At 44.6% G+C, this 26,221-nt stretch overlaps 1 protein-coding gene across 1 annotated transcript in view; it reads left to right on the forward strand.

The window, feature by feature from the left end:
- LOC132870289 (NACHT, LRR and PYD domains-containing protein 12-like) overlaps positions 1-26,221 on the forward strand; it is an 81,141-nt gene that overhangs the window by 13,482 nt on the left and 41,438 nt on the right. Inside the window, exons 7-10 of the mRNA XM_060903923.1 lie at positions 5,387-5,440; positions 5,680-7,473; positions 16,676-16,870; positions 17,339-17,512. Of these exons, the coding sequence (XP_060759906.1) occupies positions 5,387-5,440; positions 5,680-7,473; positions 16,676-16,870; positions 17,339-17,512 (2,217 nt within the window). The remainder of the gene's footprint in view (positions 1-5,386; positions 5,441-5,679; positions 7,474-16,675; positions 16,871-17,338; positions 17,513-26,221) is intronic.

The following is a 26,221-nucleotide window of genomic DNA, read 5'->3' on the forward strand; positions in this document are numbered from 1 at the left end:
TGTAAGTGGAGGAATTATTAATGGCTTATTTTGTGTTGAAGAGATAATGTTCCGCAATTGCAGATATTTGAAGAAGTGTTTCTTAGGAATATTACGCAAACGAGAAATTTCCTCGAAAGACATTAGAACCTCCTCCCTGTATAGGTCAGCTATTTTACTTGGCCCATTCTTTGTCCATAATTTGAATCCAGCTTGCCTGGTTTAAATGAGGCATTACCCCAAATTGGACTGAACTGTGACAGAGTTTGATATTTTCATGTGTTTCTTTCCCTCGTACCATATATTTACCATATTTAGTACTATCGGATTGGCTGTATGCATTCTCAGATATTTTAGATGAGCTGAGTACAGGTATAAATGTAATGGTATCTGGACACCTTGTGAAACTATGTCCATCCACGATGTCATGTTGTCAGAGAAATAGAACCTCAAGGTACTCAGCTGTGCTCAGAGGTAATACCAATAAAGATTAGGACATTTTAGCCCCCCTGTGTCAAATGGAAGGTACAACAGTGATAGGCGAACTCTAGGACAGTTTTTATTCCATATGAACCTCCTGATCAGTGGTGTTATCTTTTTAAATATTCATTCAGGTGGTGCCAAAGGGATATTTTGGAATAAATATATAAATTTAGGCAGAATATTCATCTTTAAAATATATTTATTCTTCCTATGAGAGAAATCGGCAAGGACATCCATCTTTCTATAGACTTAAATGTTGAGTCAATCACAGGTTCATAATTTATTGATGCTATATTTTCTAAATGAGGTGTTAATTTAATGCCCAGGTAAGTGAACCCGTTTGAGGGCTTAAAAGGAGATAGATGTTGAACGGATTTTTGTTCCTTGTTTTCGTTAAGCAGCATAAGTGAGGATTTTGAGGCGTTCAATTTATAACCAGACGTTTTGCCAAATCGGTCTAACAGATCTAACAGTGCAGGTATGGAGGTGTCTGGCTGTTTTAAAAATAAAATTATATCATCCGCAAAGAGAGCTATTTTGTGTTCTTTGTTACCAATTGAAACCCCTATAATTTCTCTGTTAGCTCTAATTGCTCTTGCTAATGGCTCTATAGCTAGTGTAAATAAAAGTGGTGACAGAGGCGAGCCCTGTGGACACCCTCGAGTGATGTTAAAGGGTTTGGAGGTCACATAATTTGTTAGCACCTTGGCTACAGGGTTTAGATGTAATAATTTAATCCATCTATAAAAATGGTCTCCAAATCTCAAAATAACATCAAAGAGATAATTCCATTCAACTCTGTCAAAGGCCTTTTCTGCGTCAAGTGATAAAAGAGCTGTATCCCTTTCTCCCCTCTGATTGTGAAGAATATTAAGAACGCGTCTTGCATTATGGAACCCCTGCCTACCCTATATGAACCCATTTTGATGTCCCCCCCCCCCCCCCCAATATTTGGAAGTACACCCTCCAGTCTCTTTGCCAAAATTTTACTAAGAATTTGTGTGTCCGTCTTTATTAAACTTATTGGGTGCATATTTTCACATTTAGTATTACTTTTCCCTGGTTTTGGAAGCAGGATAATTAAGGCCTCTCTCAGTGAAGTAGGTAAAATGCCATTATAGTCGGATTCTAAATGCATCTCGTAGAGAGGGGTTACCAGTTTGTCTTTGAAGTATTTATATAAATCAATTGGAAGACCGTCTGGTCCTGCCGATTTCCCTGCCTTCAGTGCCCCGATGGCTTCTGATATTTCAGCTACACTTAACTGCCTGTCCCGCATATTTCTACTTTCTTCAGAAATTTTTGGAATATTAAGTTGATCGAAGGATATGGTCGGAGTGTTACTGTTGTATTCAGTTTTATAAAATTTTTGTAGAAATTTCTGAATGTTGCATTGATTTCCAGAGGGTCATTGATAACATTCCCATGAGTATCCTCTATATTTGTAATTGTCCTCTCAGTTTGCTGCTGTTTAATGCGCCATGCAAGAAGTCTACCAGGTTTTTCCCCTTGATCATAGTAGCTTTGTCTAAGTCTCATTAAATTTGCTGCGGCTTTAGATGTTCTCATTATACTGAGTCCTTAATAGTAATAACTGTTTGTGTGCATCACTGTTGTACTCCCTCTCGTGGTAGCTCCTGTTCTCTCATGCTTTAATTTGTAGTTCCAACTCTCTATATTTTCCTTGGAATTCCCTTCATCGTCTGCTTGTGTAGCTTATAATTTGTCCCCTCATAAATGATTTGAAGGCTTCCCATCTAATTGTAGCAGAGGTCTGGGTTGTGTTAATTTCAAAATAAATATCAATTTGTTCCCCCAGAAACTGTAGAAATTTTGAATCCTGCATCCATTTAGTCTGGAAACTCCACTTGGGGCATTGATATATCAACTTTGGCTCAACAAAGACCATGGAGACTGTTCCATGGTCTGAAATGACTATGCTATTGTAGTGACAGCCTCTAATATTAGACAGGAGTTCTGCTGACACCAGAAAATAGTCTATTCTAGAATAACATTTATAAGTGCTGGAGTAACAGGAGAACTCTCTCACTGTTGGGTTCAAATTTCTCCATATATCCACCAGATTGAGTTCTTTCATGAAATGGTGTATTGTTTTTCTGGATCTAATATGAGTATTGTCCACTCCGACTGGTCTGTCTTTGCTTGGATCCAAGGCGCAGTTAAAATCTCCATCAATAATGTTTTTGCCTGGCAATGTTGAGATTCTCAAAAATTGTTATAAAAGTTTACATCGTCAGTATTTGGTCCGTAAAGATTGATCAAATTAATCTGTGTAGAAAGAAGGCGGCCTTGTATGATTAAAGATCTACCATTATGGTCCTCGATAATTCTTTCAATTTGTAGTGAAATGGATTTATGTATTAATGTCATGACGCCTCTGGCATTAGTAGAATAAGATGATGTTAGGACATGCCCTGGCCATCTATGTTTTATCTTTGATAACTCCTTAGCTAGCAAGCATGTTTCCTGTAAGAATACTATCTTGGCTTTTAACTGTTTTATCCTGTTCATAACCTGTTTGACTTTGGTAAGTTTATTCAAGCCTCTACAGTTCCATGAAATACATTCAATTAGGATATCCGCCATTTATATATTATGTTTTAGCCTATTATGAAGTTTGGTAGGTTCCCCATTATTAATTGCTTCTTTTATGTCTTCCATTTGGGAAGGTATGATGAAAAGGCATTAAATCTGATAAAGTTGGTACCATGCTGCACATGAAGAGAGATTTCCCTCCCCAAACATCCCAAACACACAAATGGCCAACTTGAACACTAGGGCAACCCTTATCCCTTATCAAACTTCTTCCTTCGAACACTCTGAACAGGTCCACTCTACGATGAGAAACCATTCTTCTGATTAATTTATCTCTCTTGCTAGTGTTGCTTGTTGGTTTAGATTTAATTCCTATCCTTACTGTTATTAACATGAATATAGAAAATTTGCTGTAAATGTTAACCTTAAAGAACGGAGTTTCATAACATCACAAAGAGAAATCACATCTTAACTGTAGTGATGAGTTTGTAGTCCCTTAGTTAATTAGTCTCCGGGCTCCGATTCCCCCAACTCCCTGATGTATTTATCCACATCCATCGGGCTGTCAAAGACGGTTGTTCGCACTCTGTGAGTCAGCAGTAGCCTGTCAGGGAAGATGATGCGGTGTTTGAGGATCCCCTTGTCCCGCAGCCTTTTCCTCATGTTGTCGTACTGTCTCTGTTGTTTGTAAAGTTCTGCAGACAAATCCGGGAGGAATCTGATTTTATTATTTTTGTAGATTATCTCTTTTTTTAAATTTATTAATTATTTTTTTCCTCACCCTGGTGGCTCAAAGTATGCCCTCTCTATCCTTATAATTAAGGCATTTCATAATGAGTGCTCTCAGCATAGAACCAGGATTTTGGTTCGGTAAGCGGTGGGCTCTCTCTAGAACCGGGGCCGATATCTCCAGATTGTCCGCAATCCATTTCTCCATGTACGAGCATGGGTCAGATCCCTCCTCTTTCTCAGGGATGCCCAGTATGCGCACATTGTTGTGATGGCTTCTGCACTCCAGGTCTTCCACTTTACTGGCTAAACTTTCAGCCTTCTTCTCAAGTTTGGCCACCGTCGCTTGCAGTTTGTTAATGGTGTCCTCCACTGCAGAAATGCGTTGCTCTGTCTTGGAAGTGCGGCCGCTGCATTCTTTAATGTCAGATTGCACGTTCTTGATAGCCGCCAATACCCCTTCCATTTCTGTATGAAAGTCTTGTTTGAATGACAGTATAGCCTTCATGATGTCCGAGGTAGAGGGATTTTCTGTGCTTTCGATGGAGTCGGTGTTACCCACCTGTGCAGGTGGTGCATCACTGTTCTCTTCGGAGTTAGCTCTCGACATGTTTTCTTCATTAAGGAGCCCTCCGTTTCACTTTAGCTCGTCCTTGTTCTTTGTCCTTGTCATGTTTGATTGTTCAAGCCTAAGTCACAAAATCTTTTACTTTTAAAGGCGGTTAGGAATGTTTAAAGTGCTCAACTTGTAGGGTTAGCAACAGAGCAAGAGAAACCACGACTACTCAGCGCGCCACCATTACCGGAAGTCTACTGTACAGTTTTTATGATATAATAGTTTCTTAGTCTTTAGTAATTCAGCAAGACTTTCAGGAAATGCTTTTGAGGAGTGTAATTTATGAAGGTCAAATGTTTTACAGGTAACGTCTTAAATGCTAATATAAGCAAAAACACTATGGAATTACTACTACTACAAAATAATAATAATAATAAAAATAATAAAACATTTACTGTTAAAATCCCGACCCCACTGAGATCACTGTTACTTGGCCGTGTCTCCATGAAAAGCGATGTGTCTGAGTGTTTCTGTAAAATATAATAGAAAATGGAGACCCTTTATATGAACACAATGACTATTTACCATAAATCACATCACTGACATTACAGTATTTATTAATAATAATGAAAATCAGCATTTTCCTCAACCTGAACTCCCACCTCCCAAAAGCATGTCAGTAGGTCGACTGATCACTAAATTGCCCCTAAAATGATGGACTGGTGGATCATCCAGGGTGGAGTATAATTCTGGATCGAGTTACAGATTTTATACCTGTGAACATTTCTAGCCGGCTTTCTGAAAAATACACATCTGCTGTTGTATCCATTTAAAACACATTATCTGTTCATTCTGCATGATGGAGTGATATTCTGTTCCATCCCTAATGACCATATAAGAAGGAAAAACTATTTTTTTCTCCAGTTCCACAATATTTTTGTCATGTTGTTTTCAGCACTGTGCTCTCTAAATGTTAATGCACTCATAAAGAACTATTGTAGTAAAATTAGGGTTAAAGTTTAGATTGTAGGCTTAAAGTGATGAAAGTTATTGTCTTTAACAGGAACAATGTTTTGTTCCCAGTGATTTACAGAAGGCAGGAGACAGAAGAGAAAAGATCTTCATCACAGATACAGGGTAAGATCAAACCCAACACCATGACTGTGACACTGACGCACGGGTATTATAAACCTCTCTGCTGTTATTTCATAGAGACTGATTAGATTATAGAAAACATACAGGAGAATAAAACAAATGCACAGTGAGAACATCATAAAGAACTCTCTGTGGAAACCAGTCAGAAAAACTGTGATCTTAAACTCTAATAATTGGAGCCCATGTCTCACCATGTCTTCCTACTTCACCCTGTCACACAGACACGCCCCAGAATCTGCTGCTGGAAATGAAGTCCAGAAAAAGTTCAAATTAAATCTGATGAAGAAGTTTCACTGTTTAAATGAAGTGATAATAAAGCAGGAAAACCGAGTGCTCCTGAATGAGATCTACACAGAGCTCTACATCACAGAGGGAGACAGTGGAGACATCAATAAAGAACATGAGGTCAGACAGATCGAGGCAGCATCCAGGAGAAAAACAAGAGAGGAAAGACCAATCAAATGCAACGACATCTTTAAGCCCTTATCTGAAGAAGACGAACTCATCAGAACTGTAGTGACAAAGGGAGTGGCTGGTATCGGAAAAACAGTCTCTGTGCAGAAGTTCATTGTGGACTGGGCTGAAGGGAAAGCAAATCAGGATATCCCCCTCATATTTCCACTTCCTTTCAGAGAGCTGAATCTGATGAAGGACCAAAAACTGAGTCTGATGGAGCTCCTTCATGACTGTTTCAAGGAAACCAAAGAAACAGAAATGTCCGGGTTGGGAAAGGTTCTGTTCATTTTTGATGGATTGGACGAGTGTCGTTTCCCTCTGGATTTCCAGAACACAGTGAGAGTGTGTGATGTAACTGAATCAGCATCAGTGCGTGTGCTGCTGATAAACCTGATCAAAGGGAATCTGCTTCCCTCTGCTCTCATCTGGATCACCTCCCGACCAGCAGCAGCTGATCAAATCCCCTCTGAGTATGTCCATCGAGTCACAGAAGTACGAGGGTTCAATGACCCACAGAAGGAGGAGTACTTCAGGAAGAGGGTCAGTGATCAGAGCCTGGCCAAGAACATCATCACACACCTGAAGTCATTAAGAAGCCTCTACATCATGTGTCACATCCCAGTCTTCTGCTGGATTTCAGCCGCTGTTCTCGAGAGAATGTTGGGTGAAGCAGAGAGTGGAGAGATCCCCAAGACTCTGACTCAAATGTACACGCACTTCCTCATCATTCAGACAAACATCATCAGAGGAAAGTACTCAAAGAAGCAGGAGAGTGATGAAGAAATGCTTCTCAAACTGGGAAAACTGGCTTTTGAGCAGCTGGAGAAAGGCAACCTGATCTTCTATGAGGAAGACCTGAGAGGGTGTGGCATTGATGTGACAGAAGCAGCAGTGTACTCAGGTGTGTGTACGCAGATCTTCAGAGAGGAGGTTGGGCTTCACCAGAGTAAAGTGTACTGCTTTGTTCATCTGAGCGTTCAGGAGCATCTCGCAGCTCTGTATGTTCATCTGACCTTCATGAAGGAAAAGAGAAATGTTCTTGATCAGAGTTGGTCCAGTTGTTATTTGTATTTTTGGTCCTTAAAGACAATTTCAGATGTACACAGGAGTGCGGTCGATCAGACCTTAAAAAGTCAGACTGGATATCTGGATCTGTTCCTCCGCTTTCTTCTGGGTCTCTCACTGAAGTCCAGTCAGAAACTCTTACATGCCTTAGTAACACAGACAGGAAGTAGCTCCTCGACAGGAAAGAGGAAAACAGTTCAGTACATTAAGAAGAAGATCAGTGAAAATCTTCCTGCAGAAAAATCCATCAATCTGTTCCACTGTCTGAATGAACTGGGTGATGATTCTCTAGTGGAGGAAATCCAACACTACCTGAAATCTGGAAAACAAAGTGAACTCTCTCCTTCACAGTGGTCTGCTCTGGCATTTGTGTTATTGACTTCAGCACAGGAGCTGGAGGAGTTTGACCTGAGTAAATATACCAGTTCAGAGAAGATACCAGATGAGGTTCTTGTGAAGGTGATGCCTGTGATTGCAGCATCCAGAAAAGCAATGTAAGTAAAGCTGAATATAACTGTTCTACTGTTCCACTGTTAGAAAGAGAGAAACTGAAAGCACTTTGACAAATCTGCACTTTGGGACAAAATTCACAACTCCATTACTCGAGTGAAAGTAAAGATCCTCCTGGTCAAATGTTACTCCAATACAAGTGAAAGCTGTTCAGTAGAATATTTACTTGAGTTCCAGTACTGGAGGATTTGCTTTTAAAATCCTTCAGCCTTCAAAAATACTTTTTCATGATTCTTTTTGTTTTCTTTTTAATATCAAGGTGTTGTTGGATTGTTGCCACGATGCATTTACAGAATCTAATGACTCGGAAACAACCTACTGAATGCAGTGACTTGCTTGTAGAACCTGTAGAATAAAGAGTGTAGAATATGATACAAAGCCTTTAGAAATTAATCGACAAAAGGACAGTGTTTTCTTTGTTGTTGTTGTTGTTGTGTTTTTTTTTTTTAAACACCCCCACCCTGTCAAATGCACTCAGAGTGTGCACGTATACACACACAGAGAGAGATTTGTGGGTAATTCTATGGATCTGTGATGCCTGCTGGAAGAGAAGATCAGGAAGGATTGGGAATCGAGTGGCAGTCATTTGTTTTCACCCGATATCAAAACAACCATCGCAAAGACGCGGACAAAAAGCCCAGAAACTCCTCCTTACCCGGGCACCAACGATATAGTATTTATCTTGTATTGTCCTGATCCCCAGATCTTTAACCCAGACACATAAAAAGTTGTTCTCCTCCATGCTCTTCTATGTTTTAATCTGTGTGTCCGTGTAGAACGATGTCTGCAGCCCCAGGTAGTTTGAGACGTTGGGGAACTCAATGGATGGATAATTTTCCACCTCATAATAAATGAATAACTTTATTTAAACACAATAAGTTGATCAGCAGAGCTGGTGGGGTCGTGCATGTACAGATACAAATACAAAAGACTAAAATATACACAATCTTTTTAAAAAAAGCTTAAAATCTGTTGATTATCTTCACATTAAGTTAATTAATAGTATGCATAATTATTGTCTCTGTATTTAGTTACTGTATGGCTACAATATGATCAAAATTTATTCTACTCATCAAATTTAGGTGGTAAATTTTTCTTTCATATGAAAAATCCTTTGGAGTGGTTTCTATATCCACTTCTTTTGAGTGGACTTTTGGTTTTAATAACCTGCTTGTTTGCTGAACACAAACATGGCAATAAGTTCTTGTGCGAATGGATCAGACTCCACTTTTGGATCATTAACCCCTTCTGACTGAGAATGACCTGCATCCTACAGCTTTAAATACAATACCTACAATCTAAAAATTTGTTTTTATTGCATTTATTTAAATTCCCATCTGTAACAGGGAGTGATGTTGCATCCCATGAATTTACAGTAGATTATTAGATTCTAATAGAAAAGATGAGCCAAAATAATTGGGGATCTTTTTTTAATGGACCCCAACTTGGTACAAGTATGAATATGTGGGCCTTAAAGCAGAAAAGGTTGAGAACCCCTGCTCTACAGGGCCCAGATCTTGATGCGTTTAATGCTGAAAGGGCAGGCCACCTATGGTGGACGGAGGAACAGCGTGAACGGCGCCCACAATTTGCGGAGGCTGCACAGGAAGCTGATGTAGATGAGGAGGACAGGTTGTTTAATTTCCTCCTGAATGCAATGGCAAACTGAATGAAAAGACAGTACTTCAGTACAGACTCCCTTTTTATAATGTTTTTAGTTTTATAATTCATCTTTGCAATGTTGCGAGTCATGGTGAAGCAAAAGGAAGTGTGTTTTCAGTCCTAAACTCAATATCAAAAGATGTATTATGTATTCATACTGTACGTAAGTCTTACATACTGTATGAGATATTGATTTATGTTTCATGTTTTCAGGGCTTGTCTTGTTCTTCTGTTGCAGAAATAAATATTTTTAAAAATTATTTTTTTTTAATGTACTTTTGTCTAAATTACTCAATTATACCCCTGGAAAACATATCAGTGTTGCCTTGAACCATGTACTTGAAAACTTGCTGAAATACCGCAACATTTTAGGGCAAAAGGAAATTCAAAGGGGACAAAATATTTTTAAGGCCATTTGCTCTGCAGGGAAAAAGATGAGAAAAGTTAACGTTGGGGCCAGTTATAACCTGATAAAAGGTTTTATTCAAGTGGTGAAAACAGACTTTCACAGAGAACTCATTAGAAACTCCATTCTTATTAGTCGGGTCATAATGTAAGGTTCTGTGACCATCCTCTGGCAACAATGTTTTGATGATTGATTTGACCTCTATGGACCCTTTAGAAAAGATTTAGCTCCCATGTCCCTCCCAAAAATCCCGGCATTTTTTGTTACAGAGCCAAATTCAAAATGGCGCCCAGCGCCATCTCTAAAAAATAACTTTTGAGCTGAATGACCTAGAATCATGTATGAAGGCACTTTTTCACACAAGTCAGCCATGAGGATTCCAAATCTGACACCATTTTGATAATACAACTTTGTTTTGATCATGTCATTCAAGATGGCTGCCATCTAGTACAATAGTTCTCAACCTTTTCAGGCCGTGACCCCCCAATTTATGTGAAAGTACATACAGTACATCAAGAGCGACCTACAGTACACTACCGAGTAGCCAAGGTGCTTTTACTTTGAGTTTCTTACATTATCACCCCCCCCCAAAAAAAAACACCTTGTGTCTCTACCCATAGGTTAGAAAACATAACTTTTGTTTAAAAGCAAAAAAAGGCCAGTGAATAATGCACTCATACTATTTTGTTCATTTTATATTGTGCACATCATACCCAGTTTTCTTGATTCTAACTCTTTACCTTTCATGCCTTGACATGTCCTTTAGCGACGTCTCTGGCGACTAAAAACTTCATCTAGCTACTTTGGCGACTTTTTGGCAATTCTAAAAACCTCATCTAGCGGCTTTGGCGACATTATGGCAAAAAGCTTGTCTTTTAAGTGACAAAATCATTGTTTTTCAGCATAACTATAGCTCTGCACCGTGGTCAGAAACATATCTCTCATAGCATCATCACATGCTGCTTGTTTAGTGCTGCTACTTGTTGCCTCAGTCATTCTTTTGAGCCCACAGTGAGAGGAGCTAGATATTTGATCTGTAAAGACAAATGTAAAGACCGTGTTCATGCTGCATGCACAACTGCTTGAATATGGAAGAAAGCAATATACCAACAGGGACAGATAGACAGCCATGTGTTCTCCAGTGTGGTACTCTGTGTAATAAAGCCACAGATACCATTAGGTCAACTCAGAGATGGGAAAACATAAAACAAAAGTCACTGTTATGGAGTGGCCTTGACAAGTTTGGGCATGTCTATGCAACTGTTGATTGGAATAAAGGTCCAGTTGGAAAGTATGTCCATGAAGCATGTTTGTTGACACTATGTAATACTAAGAAACTGGAACAAGCCAAAACAAGACAGAGAAAACAAGAGACTGATGAATGCCCATCTCAGTCTTCTATGTTAGATGAATGTTCCACAGCTGCAGATCCACCTGCCAAACGACTACGATCAAGTCTTGGGCAGATACATGATAAAACAAAATGTATCTGGTGTTGTAAGCCTGAGTCACCAAAGCACCCAGAAACAAAGTTGAGGCTGATTTCCTATGATCATGCATGGGCAGCTTTCAAGAGCCATAAAGTTGCCCTGGAAGATCAGACAATGCGGGACAGAAACAATTGCCTGATCGATTCTGCAACTGATCAGCCCTATGCACTTGAGATCCGATATCACTACACATGTTGGATGAAATATGTGACAAAATACAAGAAAATGACCGAAGATGACAAACTCCCACATATGCACAATGTCACTCTACGTGAGGCACAGACTATGTTCTTTAATCACATTAAGAAAAATTATTATTGAGGAACATGAACTAAGGTCACTGCAGAGCCTCCTCCAAGACTACAGCTCTATAATCTCTCGTTATGGATTCCCAACATCTGGGGTTAAATCATCTTACATCAAAGACATCCTGACCCGGGAATTTGGGAGTAAGATTGGTTTCCATTCACGCTCACAGAGGAACCAGAGTGACCTAGTCTATGACACGTCTGGCGGTGGGTCATATGTTGAAGCTGCACTAAACTCCATCGGTGTCAGTAATGAGCAACTGGTGCACAATGTGGCTGAGCGGATCAGGGATGATATTAAATCTATAAAACTCATCCGATGGCCACCAAGGGTTGAAGAACTGGAGGAGGAGGAAGAGCTCTCACCTCTCCTTGTGCAGCTGCTATCTGCTTTACGGGGGAAGAAGGAGGTAGATCTGTCTCCATGCACACATTCCCTCACCTCGCTCATCACACAGTATGTGTTAAAACGACCCACCACAACGGCCATCAATGCCACCATCACCCTTCATGGTTTGACTCGCAGCAAGGAGCTTATTGACTGCCACTACAAGTTGGGTATGGGGATCAGCTACCATGATGTGCTTCTCTTGCATGATATCTGGACCTTGCATGATTTTGAGCAATGTTCTGTGTGTCCTGATGACACTGCTGAGGGAGAGCCAAGTATCAGTATCATTGACAATGATTACTTTCAAAATGACACTTTGACGGGGGGGGTACTGGACACCGCTGTAACTGGATGTTTCTGCAGCGCCTAGATCTTCTTGCACAGAAGGAGCAGAACATCCACAATGCACATGAGTGCACAAAAGATGCAAAGACTGTTTCACAGGCTCTGACTGAGAAGGCATCAGAGATGCAGGCAGTTAAACCATATAAGACGATCAAGCGTGGGGAACCTCCCATCCGCCCCAGGCCCACTACCTTCTCATCAAGTACAGAGCCTCAGCGCAAGCGGAGCATTATTCATGCGCTTGTTCGTGCAAACAAGAATGGTGAACGCCCTAATGCAGCTGAGCAGACTATCCCTTCCTACAACGGGTTTCATGCCAGCTTGAATAAGGAGCAGTCAAAGAGCAAGGCTTATTTCCATATGTCTTACAATCAACCGCCAAACAAGTCAGTTGTGAATGACATCATGGAAACGCTATCTCACATCATCATCTCAAAACGCATGCCCTTTGCCTTTTTAGTGGGAGATCATCCTGTGTATGTCCTTGTCACTCTGCTCAAGGCAGAGAACCCAGACAAGTACCGTGACATTGTACCCTTTCTTGGTCCTTTCCATACACAGTGTGTGATGATGAGTACCATCTACAAGCGCTACAAAGGGAGTGAGCTGGGAGATGTACTTGTAGCAGCTGGAGTTATTGCAGAGGGATCCGTTGATTCTGCTCTGAAAGGCAAGCATTATAAAAGGGGGCTTCGTTGCTTGAGGCTGATGTATGAGGCACTTATGAGCCAGCTGGCCAAGGAGAGCCTGATACCCAACCTAACAGAGGAGACAAGTGAGAATCTTGATATTCTGAGGAATACAAGTCTCTCCCAAGAAGCCCATGCTGCTGCTCATGCAGCCCTGGAGGATGATGCTGATCTAAAGGATCTCATCACCAACCTTTTCTCCCAAGTAGAGGTCAGTGACATGGCAGACTACTGGAGGGACTTCCTTTCCGTGACAGATGCTCTAATGCAGAATGTGCATGCAGTCCATATCTGCAACTGGGATGAGTATGTCAGCTCTCTGCGTGCTATGCAGCCGTGGATGGTGGCATATGACAACAATAAGTATGGGAGGTGGCTGCCTGACTTCTGGGCAATGCTGACAGCTCTCCCTGCTGAACAGGTTGCTTTCCTTCGTTCTAACTTCAGTCAGTCCATCACAGGTAACCCCTATTCAAACATGGCCTGGGACATGTGGATTGAGTGTACTATGAACAAGGGCAGCAAAATGAAGTCAGGCTGGCTCTCAATCCTCCAAAATGAAAAACAACTGCTGGTGCACTCAAGAAATGTCAACAATGTTACCCGCATAAGAGCAGCACACAACTCTCTTGCCACCCGAAAAAAAACAAAGGAGAAACACACGGAAAGTGGCTCGAAGCGTATGCGTCAGGATGAGCAGTGTGTGCAAAACCTGCTTGCATGCATGGATGAATTTGACTCATTCCCGTTTAATCCGGCTTCACCCACACTTCGCACCCTACAGTCAGCCATGCCTGCCTCTGATGAGCTTGTTGCTGACTTCAAATCAGCCCATTCTGCAGGAGAGGAGAAGTTGAACATCTTTTTGCAGGACCGGGTGTTCAGCAAGAATAAATCCCTCCATTCACCTGTCAGTTTGAGCAAACGTTTGACATTTTCCAAGCAGGCATGCATTGAGAAGCCCGGCGAGGAACTCAAGGCAAGAGCTGCTGAAATGGAAAGAAGTCCTCTCAAAGCAGTGATCAACCTGGTTGAAGACAGTCAACTTGTCAAGCTCCCCGAGCTGCTGGAACACCGTGTTGTTGAGGAATGTGTGGCCTTATTCAACCCCAATGGCACATACAGGAAGACACAGAAGAGCAAGCTCATCCAGAAGCTCTCCCTCCAAACAACTATCAGACAACCCTACGTTGCTCTCATTGACATGGGCATGATCTGGAGGATGGCAACTCCATCAGCAGAAGATCGGCAGACCCAAGACGGCAGCCCATACAAGTGGTTGGACTATGTCCAAAAGGTGTCATCCATCATCCTTGCCCACCACTCTGATGCTCACCGTATCATTTGTGTGAATGATCCATACGATGCAGCATATACAACTAAAGATGATGAGCGAGACCTGCGGATACAAGGGAAGGTACATGTACCAAACACCTACATGAAATTGGATGACGCCTTCCCCTCTGCCAAGGCATTCAAAACGCTACTATGTAGTGTCAGCAACAAGGGGCGGTTGCAAAAACTAATATGCAGCCACCTCACTGACCTGGCACAGAACATGAAAGCTGAGATTGTCTACTCTGTTGGCCCACATTGTACCAACTTGTCAACACAGCAACCGATGGAAGACTACAGCATTGACCAGTCTGAAGCTGACACCATCCTCTTCACTGTTTATGCTGGTCTACGGCAATCAGGCTATAGTGGCCCTGTTGTTATTGATGCAGCTGATACTGATGTATACATCGCAGCATCGGTCATCTCACAGCAGCTCCCTGGCATGCTTTGCATCAAAAGGAATAAAGAGACAGTCCTATGTCGTGGCATGTTGACAGAAGAGATGGCACACTGCATTGTGCAGCTACACTGTTTTACAGGCTGTGATGCCAACTCAGGTTTCTATGGCAAAGGGAAATCATCAGTGTATGAGAAGGTGGCAAAGAGCTCTGTGGCATGGCAGCAACTCTCCCGGTGTGGAGACAGCCTTCACCTTGAAGAGGAGGTAGAACAAGAGCTATTTGCATTCACGAGACAGGTGATCTATGGAGACAAGAAGAGTAGCACCATGGCTGAAGCCCGTGCTTCCAAGTGGAAGACCATGAAGAGAAAGTCTTTTATCCGTCTCCCTCCAGATGCAGATAGCTTACGGCAACACTGCCTCCGTGCCAACTACTTGGCATATCTAGTGCGCCACCCCACACTGAAGGACCACCCGTCGCCACTCGGACATGGTTGGGAGTTGGTGGGTGGTCGTTGTCGTCCTGTCCGCCACACTCGGCCTGCACTCCCCACGCACCTACCTGCACCAGGGCTGGTTGAAGGGGACGAGGAAGTTGAAAGAGGTGAGGATGAGGAGGAGGATGTTGCACAGAAGAGGGTGGAGTCATCTGAATCCGATGATTCAGAAGGCAGTGACTCAGAATGCTCTGATTCAGACTGATACGTGTTTTGTGGTTGCCGTATGTTGCCGTTATTGGTGATGATAACTACCTCTCCACATAATGCAGCGGGTGGTACCTCCGCATTAAAAAAATACAAAAAAACAAACAAAAAAACAAAAAAAACCTAAAAAAAACCAAACCAAAAAAAAACAAAACAAAAAAAACCCTCTCCAGGAACCGTCACCTTACCGTGGTGGAGGGGTTTGTGCGTCCCTATGACCCGAGATCTATATTGTCTGGAGCCTCGTGCTCTTGGTAGGGCCTCCCATGACAAACTGGTCTCTGGTGAGGGGCCTGACGAAGAATGGTTCAGGGCGGGATGGCAGGCCCAAAGGGAGCAGTCCCCCAGCTGGCTATCTGGCTATTTTCACTCTACTGAATGCCGACCATCTTGAATTTCAATATCAAAACTAGTTTTGATTATTAAAATGATGTCAGATTTGGAATCCTCAGGGTTGACTTGTATGAAAAAGTGCCTTCATACATGATTCTAGGTCATTCAGATGAAAAGTTATTTTTTAGAGATGGTGCCGGGCGCCATTTTGAATTTGGCTCTGTAGCAAAAAATGCCGGGATTTTTGGGAGGGACATGGGAGCTAAATCTTTTCTACAGGGTCCATAGAGGTCAAATCAATCATCAAAACATTGTTGCCAGAGGATGGTCACAGAACCTTACATTATGACCCGACTATATTGACTTTTATTACATCATAATATAAATTTATTACATGATAATTATTATTTTGTTTTAATATCCTGACATATAAATTAAAAAAATAATTTCTATTGACCTTCACAGCTTTTGTTCTTTTCCCTGCTGTAGCACTTTGATTTATTGATTTCAGGTCAGACAGGGAGAGACAACACACAGAGTGTAAGGGGAAGAACATGTCCAGTCTATAAATCACTGGCACCAGGAACAAATAAGGAGCACCTGGGAACACACACACACACACACACACACACACACACACACACACACACACACACACACACTGTTAGCTTACGAGCTCATCATGAGTATCTCCATAAAACTCCTTCAGCACTGGGCTGTGATCATTTCAGTCGCTCACTAATTAGAGAACAAATCAAATGTCTGATCTGTTCAGATAAATATGACTCTGCCTTGAACTCTGCCTGCTTCATCTAAACCTGACTTTTGAAACTCTTTTCCTTTCTCCTCTTATAAATATTTTAGATCAGACTCTTATTTCCTGATTTGGTGATCAGATTTGATGTTGCGCGTTTATCCCATGTGTCAGTGATGATGTGTGCAGCAGAAAACTCAAATCCGATCAGCTCGAACTGTGAATTACTGTTACAGCATTTCAGTGTATTGTCGACTCGGAGTTTGTACTTTTGCCATTTATGAAAATGAAATGGTGCAGTAAAAGATTTGAGGACCTGTTTGATCATTTGTGTGAGTTTATTATGTATTATTTTATTTCCTTCAGGATCAGATGTGATACAATTGAAGGGAGAAGCGCTGAAGCTCTGGTCTCAGTGCTCAACTCAGAAACCTCCAGTCTGAGAGAACTGCATCTGACTGTGAAGACACTGGATCTGACTGGGAATAAACTAGAAGACTCAGGAGTGAAGCGTCTCTGTGCTGTACTGGAGAATCCTCACTGTAAACTGGAGGCACTGAGGTAAGATCATCTCTCTGAGAGTCACAATAACTCACTAAAGCAGCAGTTAATAGTTGTATACAGTGTTGTTTATCAGTTAAAATTTTTTGTCAAAGTAAAACACGCAGAACAAATATATTAGTCATGAAGTGATCATTTCTCCTCAGAATCACTTTTACTTTAAAGAAATAATTAAAATGTCTTTACAATTAAATATGTGATCATTAAAAATCCAGTCAAGCAAAGATGATAAATTCTACAAAACCTGACTCTTCACTTCAACCTTTAAATTGACTTTTTGCTGAATCATTTGCACCTCGAGTAAACTTAATGTCAGTAACAGTGGGAATGTTTGAGTCATTATTAATAATAGCTTGTGATTGGTGAAGAGAATAGAGACAGTCCAACATGAGAGACATCATCTTCACAACCACTATTACACCAAGATGAAAATCTGTTGATGAAGTGTGTGTCATTGTGTCTCTGCAGGTTGTGTGGTTGTGGTGTCTCAGATGAAGGCTGTGCTGCTCTGAGTTCAGCTCTGAGATCAAACCCCTCACACCTGAGAGAACTGGATCTGACTAATAATAATCTGGGAGACTCAGGAGTGAAGTGTCTCTGTGCTGTACTGGAGAATCCTCACTGTAAACTGGAGACACTGGGGTAAGATCATTTCTCTGAGAGTCACAATAACTCAATCAGAATCAGAAACACTTTTATTGCCAGGTATGTGGACACACACGAGGAATTTGACTCCGGTTTCACTTAGCTCTCATAGTACAAAAACATATAAAAAGCGTATACACAAAACAAACAAACCAAAAAAAAAAAGAAATGGTGCAATAGATGTATAGTGCAAACTAATCCAGGTAAGTCAAGTATGAAATAGATAAATAAATATAAAGTATACAGTGTGCACAGAATGACGGTATGAGTGTGCAGATATTTTACAAGTGATGTCACTGATATATGAATCTGGATTTTAGCTGTTCATCACAGAAAGGATTTTCCCTTTTGGTGCAATATGGTGCATAGTGCAAAGATGAAATAGTAAATATAAATAAGTATAAATATAAGTAACAGTGAGCACAGAATGACAGTGTGCAGATATATTGCAATTGATATTACTGATATATGAATCCTGATTTTAGCTGTTCATCACAGACAGCCTGAGGGAAGAAACTATTCTGGTGTCTGGTTGTTTTTGCATACAGTGATCTATATCGCCTCCCTGAGGGGAGAAGTTTAAAGTTTGTGACCAGGGTGTGATGGGTCCGCAGAGATGTTACCTGCCTGTTTCCTGACTCTGGACAGGTACAGGTCTTGGATGGAGGGCAGGTTGACACCAGTAATTTTCTCTGCAGACCTTATTGTCTGTTGCAGTCTGTTCTTCTCCTGTTTGGTGACTGATCCAAACCAAACAGTGATGGAAGAGCAAAGAACAGACTGAATGATGGCAGAGTAGAATTGTGTCAGCAGCTCCTTAGGCAGGTTGAGCTTCCTGAGCTGGCACAGAAAGTACAACCTCTGCTGAGCCTTTTTGATGATAGTGACTGTGTTGGTCTCCCACTTCAAGTCCAGAGATTGTGGAACCCAGAAACCTGAAGCTTTCAACAGCAGTCACAGTGTTGTTGGTGATGGGCAGCAGAGTGGTGGGGGCTCCTCCTAAAGTCCACTGTCATCTCCACAGTTTTGAGCATGTTCAGCTCCAGATTGTTTTGACCGCACCAACAGACCAGCCGTTCAACCTCCCGTCTGTATGCAGACTCGTCACCATCTCGGATGAGGCCGATGACCGTTGTATCATCCGCAAATTTCAGGAGTTTAACAGACGGGTCTCTTGAGGTGCAGTCGTTGGTATAAAGGGAGAAGAGCAGTGGGGAGAGCACACACCCTTGGGGGCACCAGTGCTGATGGTCCGAGTGCTGGATATGATGCTCCCCATCCTCACCTGCTGCTTCCTGTCAGTCAGGAAGTTTGTAATCCACTGACAGGTGGAGGAGGGCACAGTGAGCTGGGTGAGCTTGGTGTGGAGGATGTCTGGAACAATGGTGTTGAATGCCGAACTGAAGTCCACAAACAGGATCCTGGCGTATGTCCCTGCAGTGTCCAGGTGTTGCAGGATGTAGTGTAGACCCATATTTATTGCATCATCCACTGACCTGTTTGCCCGGTAGGCAAACTGCAGAGGGTCCAGCAGGGTGTCTGTGATGTCCTTCAGGTATGACAACACCAGTCTCTTGAAGGACGTCATGACTACAGATGTGAGGGCAACAGGCCTGTAGTCATTCAGTCCTGTGATATTGGTTTTCTTAGGAACCGGGATTATTGTGGAGTGTTTGAAGCATGAGGGGACTTCACACAGCTCCAGGGATCTATTAAAGATCTGGGTGAAGATGGGAGCCAGCTGATCAGCACAGACCTTCAGACAGGAGGGTGACACACCATCTGGGCCAGGTGCCTTCCTGATCTTCTGTCTGCGGAAAAGCTGACCGACATCCTCTTCACAGATCTTGAGTGCTGGTGGGGGGTCAGAGGTGGGGGTGGCAGAATGGCAGGGAGAGTAAATGGGTCTTTAATGACTGAATGGGGGAGAGGTGTGAATGTGTCAAATCTGCAGTAAAACACATTCAGCTCGTCAGCCAGTTGATGGTTCACTGCAGTGTTGGGGGATGGTCTCCTATAGTCAGTAATGTTCTGCAGGCTTCTCCACACTGATGTTGGATCATTTGCTGAAAGGCTGTTTTTAATCTTATCAGATGTTAGGTCAGAGATTCACCGTCTCTTCCTCTTGCCCCAACCGGGGCGATCACCATCTCACAGATTGGTCCCCTCGTGTCACCCAGAGCTCTGGGGTGAATCGCGAAGAAAGACAGGAACCCCATAGTTTCACAGTCTTTATTCCCAAGTCCCCGAAAAGACAAAGACTACAGGAGAATTTATGTGTGTGTGGGTGGTGTGTGTGTGAGGGTGTGTGTGTGTGACAGTTTGTGTACTGTAGGTGGGTGGAGCACAGAAGGATAGGGTTGCCACCTGTGTCTGACAAAAATCCTGGACATTTCGACCATCCGATCGACCTTTTTGCTTGTAAGCAACGGTGCCCTTTGCACATCTAACCCAAGACAAAAATCGCCCTTCTACGCTGAAATTGTATTGCTCTAATTAGTAAAAATGACACTTTTGCTAGTTATTTGTTTAGTTAATTGCTTTACATTATATAGCAGGTCTTCATTATTTTGGTTTATTTCCAACAGTTTTTGGTTGTGGACACCTGGGGGCAGTAGTGGGCACAGGTAAAAGGGGAATAAATAATTAAATTCTGTTTGTTTGCTGGGCGGCACGGTGGTGTAGTGGTTAGCGCTGTCGCCTCACAGCAAGAAGGTCCGGGTTCGAGCCCCGTGGCCGGTGAGGGCCTTTCTGTGCGGAGTTTGCATGTTCTCCCCGTGTCCGCGTGGGTTTCCTCCGGGTGCTCCGGTTTCCCCCACAGTCCAAAGACATGCAGGTTAGGTTAACTGGTGACTCTAAATTGACCGTAGGTGTGAATGTGAGTGTGAATGGTTGTCTGTGTCTATGTGTCAGCCCTGTGATGACCTGGCGACTTGTCCAGGGTGTACCCCGCCTTTCGCCCGTAGTCAGCTGGGATAGGCTCCAGCTTGCCTGCGACCCTGTAGGACAGGATAAAGTGGCTAGAGATAATGAGATGAGATGTTTGTTTGCTTATGTGGAATAAAAATAAATCTAATTTTTCATTGTATCTAAGAATACCTGAATGTAACAATGTAAGGTGTAGTGTCAAACAGCTTACCTGATTGCTTAGAGTGTGGTGTGTGCTTTGCTTGTGCTTGCCTGTGCCTTTGCTGCTTGCTGCTCTTGGCTAAACAAATACATAGGAGGACATGTAACTGATATATCTGGGCACATACAGTACATACAGGAGTAGGCAGATAAGACTATTTGGATTTCATTTAATTCACCAAAACCTTACCTAATCTTCCATTTATATTTGGCGTTTTTCTTTGCTGCTGCTATGAGTCCTGGCTGATTTTCAATGAATGAAAGGAAAAACTTGACAGCAAGCTAATTAGCATTTGTTAGCGGCTACAGTCGGTAATCGGCACATTAAAAGTGGGTCAACGTTGTAACAACATAACATTACTGTACAAGCAATGCTTATTTAACGGTAACAAACTTAAGCCCTATATGTTGAAATTCCTCTCTTATTCGTTCGTTAATTTATCACACAGTCTCAGTCAACTTCTTACCTCCTTCTGAGAAAATTCAACGTCTCGGACGCGGACACGAGTGGACGGGGGATGCGTTTGATTAAGTCTCCTGATTGGCTGGTGATAGATTGGTGTCATTATAGCACGTCGGAGCGGTTCATGCCAGGCTCGAGTCCGATCCACCACTCCGCGGAAACACTTCAAGAGCTACAGTAACACTGACAGCCAGGTTATATCCTCACGGTTTTATAGGCAATATCACGCTTCCTTTTGTAAAGGGGTGGCAGAAATTAAACGGGGGCGGGAATCACAGAAAGGGGGGCGGCCTGCACCTCTAAAACCCCTCGTGGAGAACCCTGCTGGATCCTTTCGTTGTCCTTGTCCCAACACACTCTCCACCTCACCATTCCAAATGAGCTGTCAACCTCACCACACATGAGTATGCTACGTCATTTTTCTAGCGCCAATAAGGCTGTGCATAAGTTTATGGATGTAGGTACGCTTCAATTTAGTATTGATTAAACTGAAATACACATTTTGCCCATCATGTACAAAAAAACGGGACATTCAGTGTCCTGGATTTTTTTTTTTTTTCCGGGACAGACCATGAAAATCCGGGACAATCAGGAAAAACCGGGACAGGTGGCAACACTACAGAAGGATGGCAGGACAGAACTGAGTTCAAAAAACTGGCTTTTATTCAGCTTTTCAGCCTATACGCACTCTCTCACACACACCCAGACACACGCGCACACATCAGTCATCTGGTTGGGGAGAGAGCTCCCTCTGCTCTCGCTCTTATCTCATCTCATCTCATCATCTCTAGCTGCTTTATCCTGTTCTACAGGGTCTCAGGCAAGCTGGAGCCTATCCCTGCTGACTACGGGCGAAAGGCGGGGTACACCCTGGACAAGTCGCCAGGTCATCACAGGGCTGACACATAGACACAGACAACCATTCACACTCACATTCACACCTACGGTCAATTTAGAGTCACCAGTTAACCTAACCTGCATGTCTTTGGACTGTGGGGGAAAGCGGAGCACCCGGAGGAAACCCACACGGACATGGGGAGAACATGCAAACTCCGCACAGAAAGGCCCTCACCGGCCACGGGGCTCGAACCTGGATCTTCTTGCTGTGAGGCGACAGTGCTAACCACTACACCACCGTGCAGCCCTGCTCTCGCTCTCTCTCCTTAAATAGGGCGCGGTCACTGGGAAGACACACAAACACATTAATTAACAACAGGTGTAGTGATTCTGCCACTTACCTTCCCTGACTCCGCCCTCCTGTCACAGACCGATGCTTGACCACGCCCCCGCTGCCACATACCCCCACCGCCCGACTCAGGCCGGGCGTCTGTCCGGCCTGCAGCCGACTCCCCCCCCCCCCCCCCCCCTTGACAGGAGAGGAAGTCCGCCACGACCATCTGCCCCCCCGGCCTGTGGATCACCTTGAAGTTAAAGGGTTGGAGTGCCAGATACCAACGGGTGATCCGCACATTGGCATCCTTCATGCGGTGCAGCCACTGGAGGGGCGTGTGGTCCGAACAGAGGGTGAAAGGGCGTCCCAGCAGGTAGTACCGGAGGGCGAGGACCGCCCACTTGATCGCCAGGCACTCTTTCTCAATGGTGCTGTAGCGCCTCTCATGCACCGACAGCTTGCGACTAATGTATAAGACTGGGCGATCCTCCCCCTCCTTTACTTTAGAAAAAGCCCACTGGCATTGCTCCGTCCACTGGACCGGATCTGGTGCCCCCTTTTTAGTCAGATCAGTCAGTGGGCTGGTGACGTCCGAATAATTAGGTATAACCTATGATAGCCAGCCAGCCAGCCCCAGGAACTGTCTCACCCCCTTTTTGGTCTTGGGCCTCGGGCAGGCCGCAATTGCTGCTGTCTTGTTAATTTGGGGACGCACCTGCCTGTTGCCCAAGTGGAAGCCCAGATACCATACTTCCACCCACCCAATCGCACACTTCTTCGGGTTGGCTGTGAGACCCGCTCACCTCAGCAACCTAAGGACGGCCCTCAGATGTTTGAGGTGCCTCGGCCAGTCATTACTATAGATAATAATGTCATCGAGGTAGGCGGCCGCATAGGTGGCGTGGGGGCGGAGGACCCTGTCCATCAGCCGCTGAAACGTAGCAAGCACCCCAAACAGCCCAAAAGGAAGTGTGACGAATTGGTGTAAGCCGAACGGTGTGGAAAAAGCCGTTTTTTTCCCAGGATAATGGAGTCAAGGGGATCTGCCTATAACCCTTTGTTAAATCCAGTGTCGAATAAAAACAAGCCTTGCCTAGCCGATCGATCGAGCAACTCATCAATACGAGGCATTGGGTACGCATCGAATTTAGACACCACGTTGACTTTTCTATAGTCCACACAGAACCCGGCCTTGGGTACCAAGACCACCGGGCTGCTCCAGTCACTGTGGGACTCCTCGACAATGCCCATTTCGAGCATGGCCTCGAGTTCTTCCCGAACCACTTTTTTCTTGTGCTCGGGTAACCTGTAAGGGCAGCTACGCACTACCACCCCCGGGGGCGTCTCAATGTGGTGCTCTATGAGGTTGGTGCGGCCGGGCAGGGGCAAGAACAAGTCCGAAAACTCGGTCTGCAACTGGGCAACCTCCGCGAGTTGGGTTGGGGAGAGGTGGTCTCCACAGGGGACCGGAGAGGTACGCGATGTCAATGTTCCCTTTTGAACCTCCGGCTCCAGCTCCGCCTTCTCCAGAACCACCGACACCAATGCCACGGGGACCTCCTCGTTCCAGAGTTTCAGCAGGTTGAGGTGGTAAATCTGTAGCGCCCCACCCCTGTCCATTCGCCTCACCTCATAGTCAACGTCCCCGACTCGCCGTGTGACCTCAAAGGGTCCTTGCCACTTGGTGACCAATTTGGAGCTCGATGTGGGCAACAGTATGAGAACTTTATCTCCCGGTGCGAACTCCCTAAGGCGTGTACCCTTGTCGTACAGGCGGGTCTGTCGTTCTTGGGCCTGCCGCAAATTCTCCTGAGTTGGGTGCGTGAGTGTGTGGAGTTTTGCGCGCAGGTCAGTAACGTATTGGATTTCGTTTTTACTTGGTGAAGGTCCCTCCTCCCAATTTTCCCGCAGCACATCTAGAATGCTGCGTGGCTTATGCCCGTATAACAATTCAAACGGGGAGAATCCCGTGGAGGCTTGGGGGACCTCTCGCACTGCAAAGAGCAAGGGTTCGAGCCATTTATCCCAATTACGTGCGTCCTCACTTACGAATTTTTTAATTATGTTCTTGAGGGTGCGATTGAACCATTCAACTAAACCGTCCGTTTGTGGGTGATACACGCTGGTGCAGATCGGCTTAATACCCAACAACCCATACAGTTCTTCAGTGTACGTGACATAAACGAGGTGCCTTGGTCAGTCAGAATCTCTTTCGGGATTCCAACTCGGGAGATAACGCGGAAGAGTGCCTCCGCAATACTGCATGCTGAGATATTGCGAAGAGGCACTACTTCCGGGTATCGCGTTGCATAGTCCACCAGAACTAATATAAAGCGGTACCCTCATGTTGACCGATCTAATGGCCCAACAAGATCCATCCCAATTCTTTCGAACGGGGTCTCGATTAACGGTAGAGAGCGCAAAGGCGCTTTTGGAATGGCCGCTGGATTTACTAACTGGCATTCATGGCACGCCGTACACCACCTACGGACATCGCCACGAATCCCTGGCCAATAGAACCGGGCCATTATTCAGGCTAGTGTTTTATCCTGCCCTAAGTGTCCAGCCATGAGATTAAAGTGAGCCGCCTGGAATACCAATTCCCGGCGGTTCTTCGGAATTAAAAGCTGCATGACTCGCTCTTTAGTCTGAGTGTCCTGCGTCACTCGGTATAATCTATCCTTCATAATCGCGAAGTAGGGGAAGGACGGGGTGGTGTTCGGCTGGAGCATTTGACCATCGATTACTCTCACTTGGTCAAACGCATGCCACAGAGTCTCGTCTCACGACTGCTCTAATGGAAAATCCACGAGGGATTCTCCAACAGAGAGAGGAGGAGCCGGCGGCTCCTCACTCTGACGCGGAGCTGACGTAGACGGCTCTGTGACAGCTGCTCCCGCCAATGCGACACTGGGGCCTCCCCCTGTTAACTGATGGCAGGACCCACTCTTCACTAAATGTGTCATTAAATCCCAAAATCCTGGCCAATCAGTCCCCAAAATTATCAAGTGGGTGAGGCGAGGATTAACCACCGCCTTTACTCTAAATTTTTCCCCTCTGAAAAAAATGTGGACCGACACCAAAGGGTAGCTGTGAACATCCCCGTGCACACACAACACCTTCACCCCCTGTGCACCCCCCAATGCCTCGTCTTGCACCAGGCTTTGGTGGATTGAGGTCTGATTACAGCCAGAATCCACCAACGCCTGATATGTATCCCCTTGGATACTCACCGGTATGCGATACGCTCCGGCCCGATCGAGGGCGGCTCCTGGCGCGTCGGGGATCCGAACCACCGCGCCCACCTCCATTACCGAGCACTGCTGTTGGAGGTGGCCCAGCTCCCCGCAGCGCCAGCAAACTGGCCCAGGCTTCCTCTCTGCAGTAGTGCTCTGGGGCTCACTCACCTGAGGGGGGGGAGAGACAGACACAGAGGGGAGACACGGGAGGGCACCGCGGGTGCGGCGGGTCGGCTGAGGTGGCACCGGTCCCTGCCTCCGCAGTGGGGGAATGGGGCGAGGAGGAGACACAGGAGGAGGGGAGAGAGAGGAGAGAAGAGGTTGTCTGCTGTCCTGCCATTGGGACAGCCACCAAATGGTCCTCCGCCAGCTCGATTGCCTGATCCAGTGACGCCGGGCGGTGGCACTGGACCCACTCTGCGGTTCCTGCTGGTAAGCGCGCGATGAACTGCTCCAGTACCACCTGGTCAATGAGTCCCTCGGCGTCGTGGTTGTCGGCCCTCAACCACTGCCAGCAGGCGTCCCAGAGTTGCTGGCCAAATGCGAATGGCCGGCCGACTTCCTCCAAGTGCAAAGCGCAGAAGCACTGACGTTGTTGCTCAGGGGTGCATCCCACATGCTGGAGGACGGCCCGGCGAAGGTCTGCGTAGGCCAGCCGGCGGTCGGCGGGGAGCTGTAGCGTGGCCAGCTGCGCCTCTCCCATT

The sequence above is a fragment of the Neoarius graeffei genome, chromosome 22, assembly GCF_027579695.1.
Source record: "Neoarius graeffei isolate fNeoGra1 chromosome 22, fNeoGra1.pri, whole genome shotgun sequence".
In the NCBI taxonomy this organism is placed as follows: domain Eukaryota; kingdom Metazoa; phylum Chordata; class Actinopteri; order Siluriformes; family Ariidae; genus Neoarius; species Neoarius graeffei.